Here is a 5,952-nt window from a genome sequence, read left to right as displayed (position 1 = left end):
CCCTTATCTCCCTCTCCTAAATAATATATGCTTAGTACCCTTATCATATCCTCCGTAGTCACCCTCTCCCACCCCTTTCCTCCCCTCCCACGCATCCTCCCCTTCCCTTCCTTTCCTCCACCCCTTTTCCTTCCTTCCTTATCTCCCTCTCCTAAATATATGCTTAGTATCCTTATCATATCCTCCGTGGTCACCCTCTCCCACCCCTATCCTTCCCTCCCACGCATCCTCCTCCACCCCTATTCCTCCCTCCCTTATCTCCCTCTCCTAAATATATGCTTAGTATCCTTATCATATCCTCCGTAGTCACCCTCTCCCACCCCTATCCTTCCCTCCCACGCATCCTTCCCTTCCCTTCCTTTCCTCCACCCCTTTTCCTCCCTCCCTTATCTCCCTCTCCTAAATATATGCTTAGTATCCTTATCATATCCTCCGTAGTCACCCTCTCCCACCCCTATCCTTCCCTCCCACGCATCCTCCTCCACCCCTATTCCTCCCTCCCTTATCTCCCTCTCCTAAATATATGCTTAGTATCCTTATCATATCCTCCGTAGTCACCCTCTCCCACCCCTATCCTTCCCTCCCACGCATCCTCTTCCACCCCTATTCCTCCCTCCCTTATCTCCCTCTCCTAAATATATGCTTAGTATCCTTAACATATCCTCCGTGGTCACCCTCTCCCACCCCTATCCTTCCCTCCCACGCATCCTTCCCTTCCCTTCCTTTCCTCCACCCCTTTTCCTCCCTCCCTTATCTCCCTCTCCTAAATATATGCTTAGTATCCTTATCATATCCTCCGTAGTCACCCTCTCCCACCCCTATCCTTCCCTCCCACGCATTCTTACCTTCCCTATTCTTCCTTTCCTCCCACCCCTATTCCTCCCTATACCTTATCTCCCTCTCCTAAATATATGCTCAGTATCCTTATCATATCCTCTGTAATAACCATCTCCCACCCCTATCCTTCCCTCCCACGCATCCTCTTCCACCCCTATTCCTCCCTCCCTTATCTCCCTCTCCTAAATATATGCTTAGTATCCTTAACGTATCCTTAATAGTCACCCTCTCCCACCCCTATCCTTCCCTCCCATTCATCCTCCTCCATCCTTATCTCTCCCTCTCCTAAATAATATATGCTTAGTATCCTTATCATATCCTCCGTAGTCACTCTCTCCCATCCCTATCCTTCCCTCCCACGCATCCTCCTCCCTCCCAGTCCCATCCCACACTCGCCCCTGACCACACCTGACAGCCCGCGACAAAGGTGAGCGTCGGGGGGGGTCTGGCGCAGCGTCCGGCCCCTCGCAGCTCCCAAGGGGTGAAAAGGAAGCTTAATTGTGGCTTCTCTGGGCCCGTTCATGGCTGATTTTCTTATTTTTGTTGACTTCAAGTGGTCCTTTCTGGCGGACGAGATACAGCTGAATGGGAGCAAGAATTTTTCGATTAGTCTGGACAATGGACGAGAGGGTGGATGACTGTTTGTGGGGGGGAAGGGGGTGTACGTGTGTGTGTGTGTGTGTGTGTGTGTGTGTGTGTGTGTGTGTGTGTGTGTGTGTGTGTGTGTGTGTGTGTGTGTGTGTGTGTGTGTGTGTGTGTGTGTGTGTGTATTTACCTACAGTTGTAGTTTTACAGGGCCTGGGGTTTACGCTCGTGTGGTCCCGTCTCCGTATCTACATTTATCCAACTTTTCCTTAAAGCTTTGCACACTCTTCGCCGATACTACATCCTCACTTAGTCTCTGTGTGTGTGTGTGTGTGTGTGTGTGTGTGTGTGTGTGTGTGTTGTGAAACCTGTGCGCCAGTTTTAGAAGTGAAACGATCTCTCCTCCTTTCATCTTGTTCCTCCTCCTCCTCCTCCTCCTCTTTCTCCTCTTTTTCCTCAGCCGTCGCCAATGAATGCTAACAGGAGAGGGCGATCAAGGAACCTCTCCAACTTCATGATATCGCGTTGCAGAAACTCTCCTATTTGTGTGTAAATCCTCACGGCCTGATCACGAACTTTTTCTTTTTTTACAACAAAGGAGACAGCTCAAGGGCACAAAAAAGGAAACAATAATAATAAAAAAAGCCCGCTACTCGCTGCTCCTACAAAAAAGAATCAAAAGAGGTGGCCGAAAGAGAGGTCAATTTCGGGAGGAGAAATTGACCAGTAAGTACCCTTCCGACCCTGCCAGTAAGTACCCTTCCGACCAGAGCAAGGTAAATATAATCTATCTCTGGGTACTGCCGGGACATCCACACACCTCACACCCCATCCCGCCTGGCCAAAGGGAGACAGCAACCACTCCTTGTCAGTGGAAAAATCACAACCTGAGCGAGTCTCGAACCTCAGCTTGCTACCGCAGAGCTCTAACCACTGAGCTATCGGAGCTGTGTGTGTGTGTGTGTGTGTGTGTGTGTGTGTGTGTGTGTGTGTGTGTGTGTGTGTGTGTAGGAGCAGCGTTTGGGGGCTTATTTCTGTTGCGTTAAGTCTTTGGCCGCGTTCTTCTCTATATAAGAAAAGAAAAAAACTGAGCTGCGGATTTGGTGGCATGCTGGTAACCTTTCACTTGACCACAGTTATTTCTGGACCATTAGTTCTCCTCCTCCTCCTCCTCCTCCTCCTCCTCCTCCTCCTCCTCCTCCTCCTCCTCCTCCTCCTCCTCCTCCTCCTTCTCCTCCTCCTCCTCTACCTCCTCCCTTTACACAATATATCGTAATCGTTGTGGTTCTCAAAGGGGCCACAAACACCCCATTTGGGAACACAGGGACCCGCGGGCGTCTTGGGGGCACGGCCGAGCGATTGGTCACGAGCGAGGGTGCGTACTCATAGGAGGTGATCGTCTGTTCATGACCCCCATGCACTCCAATTAGTACGCACATCATGGAAAGAGGGGCGAACTACGTGCATGGGTGCCTATAGTTTGATGTGGGTTGGTCATTTCCTTCACCTCCTCCTCCTCCGCCACCTCCTCCTCCTCCTCCTCTTCCTCCCCCTCCCTTCTTTTTCTGATCTTACTTATCCTCATTTTGATTTTCCTCTCTCTCTCTCTCTCTCTCTCTCTCTCTCTCTCTCTCTCTCTCTCTCTCTCTCTCTCTCTCTCTCTCTCTCTCTCTCTCTCTCTCTCTCTCTCTCTCTCTCTCTCTCTCTCTCTCTCTCTCTCTCTCTCTCTCTCTCTCTCTCTCTCTCTCTCTCTCTCTCTCTCCCCCCCCCCATGCCCCCCAAGCCCCGCCCCCCTTGCCTGCCCCCTGACCAATGGCTGCCCGCCCCTCCTGAGGGTCGTATATAACCCCCGCGAGAGTCGTCCCTCCCTCCCACAGCCTCGCTCCGCCCTGCCCTGCCCGGTCCGTGCCATCACCTCCTGACCCTCGCCGCTGCAGTGTGTCCCCGCGACCTGTGGCCTTGCAGATGGCAGTGATATCAGGCAGTGACCCATTTTCTTCTGTGCTCACCCCATCCACGCCCCCGCCCCCGCCGGCGCCCCCAGCAGGCCCTCCCGGCAATTACCCCTTCTTCCACCCCGGCAACGTGACCACCCCCAGCGGCAGCAGTCTGTTAGGCTCTGGTGCAGCACTCACCCCCTTCAGGATGGTGCCCCCGGCCCTGCCTGCTGCCCCCTGCTTTCCGGATCTCGTCAGCAGCCTGCACTGCGGCCTGCCCGGTGCCTTGCAGGCCTACAGTGTGCTGTCCCTCGGGGCCTTCCCGTGGAGCCTCAGCCAGTACAGCCGCCTCCTGCTGACCCCCGGGGGCCGCCTCAGCAGGCCCAAGAAGCGCTACATCTGCAAGTACTGCCAGCGGGAGTTCACCAAGAGCTACAACCTGCTGATCCACGAGCGGACGCACACGGACGAGCGGCCCTTCCCCTGCGACATCTGCGGCAAGGCCTTCAGGAGGCAGGACCACCTCCGCGACCACAAGTACATCCACAGCAAGGAGAAGCCCTTCAAGTGCGAGGCGTGCGGCAAGGGCTTCTGCCAGGCGCGCACGCTCGCCGTGCACGAGAGCGGCCATGCGGAGGAGGAGCGGCGTGAGGCGGAAGCGGAGGCTGACAAGGCTCGCAGAGAGGACCGCGCCTACACCCACGCCCGCACCAACACCCAAAGCCACGCCCAGGCCCTTACCGGCACCGAGGCAGAGGCAGCCACCACCCGTAGAGAGGTCCCTCCACCCACCCACGCCCGCACCGACACCCACACTAACACCCACGCCCACATTCACGCCCAAACCCATACACACCCACACACCAGCACCCAGGCCTTGAAAAACACCCACGCCCACACATCCATGAAAGCCTGTGCCAAGACTCTCACTCCCGCTCACACCCACACGCACACTAACACCCCAACCCACGCCTATACCCACGCCCACACCAGCACCCACGCCCACACATCAAACCCTCCGGATCTCCCTCCCCCCCAGGCCCCTCTGACTCCATCCTCCCCACCCACACCTCTACTTTCCTGTTACTCCCCACCCACACCCCTGCAGATCACCTCCTCCCCACCCCCAACCTCTCCCACATTCTCATTTGCCTCCATCTCCTCACACACATCCCTAACATCCTCGTCATCTCCACCCACACCCACAACTACACCCACACTAGTCACCCCACACCCACAATCTTTCCCCGCACCCACACCCTCTCCCACATCCCCACAATCCTCCTCCTCTTCTTCCTCTCCTTTTCCCTCCTCTCTCTCCTCATGTCCCCAACCTAAGCCAGAAGCCCTCTCAGTCCCATTGACCCCCGCCAAGGCCCCCCCAGCCCCCAGCAAGACCTTAGCCCCACCACGTCGCGGGTTCACTATCCTTGATCTCATGAGCTAAGCAGACAGACAGACAGACAGACAGACAGACAGTCAATGCAGTCTCCCCCTTTCTATTTCATTCTTCTTCGTTTTCTTTCGTCTTTCACTCCCATATTTTCAAGTGCTCCTCCCCACATACTCCCTGCCCTCTCCCCACACACATGCACTTCTCCCCCCCTCCTCCCCATAAACTCCCCCACTCCCCACGTCCCCCATCCAGTGTCATGTTTCAACCCTCCCTTCCCATCCTTGTATTTCCTCGCAAAATATCTCACCCAAAGAAGTACTAACTAATGGGGAGCATGCCCGGGGGTGCGTCGCTTCACTCCCGACAGTACCCCTGAGCAAGTTCCCACCCAGCCGCCGTATCCAACTTCAATCCTTCCCGGCAGAATCGATCGAATCAAGAATAATAAGAACGAATCCTATTAGTCGGCTTGAGTGTCGTGTTGAGCTCACTATATCGTCGTTCATTCCCTATTACTGTTTTCGTTGTGTTGTCTTGTGTTGTCTGTGTGCTGTGTTTATACCTCTGTGTCTGAGTGTGTATAGGGAAGGTGTTTTTGAGTTTGTTATGCGAATAAACGTGTTGTTACCATAACCTCGTGTGTTTGAATTACTTGATATCTGCCAGTATATAGTAGTAGTAGTAGTAGTAGTAGTAGTAGCAGTAGTAGTAGCATTAGCAGTAGTAGTAGCATTAGTAGTAGTAGTAGTAGTAGTAGTATATAGATGGATAATGAAACACACACACACACACACACACACACACACCACACACACACACACACACACACACACACACACACACCACACACACACACACACACACACACACACACACACACACACACACACACACCACACACACACACACACACACACACCACACACACACACACACACACACACACCACTATACACTACTCTATATAAAAAAAAAAATCGAGGAAAAAAGAAAGAAACAATAGAAAGATTAAAAATATCGTGTGGACAGTCAGAGAGAGAGAGAGAGAGAGAGAGAGAGAGAGAGAGAGAGAGAGAGAGAGAGAGAGAGAGACTAATATAGAGTTCAATAATCAAAACAGCCCAAGGTATCAGTTTCCTCGTCTCTTTCTCCCCCAATGTCGATCCATGAAGGCAAGAAAGAAAGGGAAGAAAAACA

At 53.3% G+C, this 5,952-nt stretch overlaps 1 protein-coding gene across 1 annotated transcript; it reads left to right on the top strand.

Annotated features, from left to right (window-relative positions):
- Positions 1–3,305: 3,305 nt before the first annotated feature.
- On the top strand, positions 3,306–5,367 carry LOC126982847 (zinc finger protein 628-like). Its single transcript, XM_050835118.1, has one exon. It carries the CDS (start codon positions 3,388–3,390, stop codon positions 4,804–4,806), a length of 1,419 nt encoding a protein of 472 aa, XP_050691075.1. The 5' UTR covers positions 3,306–3,387; the 3' UTR covers positions 4,807–5,367.
- Positions 5,368–5,952: the final 585 nt, after the last annotated feature.

The sequence above is a fragment of the Eriocheir sinensis genome, chromosome 52 (assembly GCF_024679095.1).
Source record: "Eriocheir sinensis breed Jianghai 21 chromosome 52, ASM2467909v1, whole genome shotgun sequence".
In the NCBI taxonomy this organism is placed as follows: Eukaryota; Metazoa; Arthropoda; class Malacostraca; order Decapoda; family Varunidae; genus Eriocheir; species Eriocheir sinensis.
The sequence above is the reverse complement of the archived record's forward strand: the minus strand, read 5'-3'. Positions and strand labels throughout refer to the sequence as shown.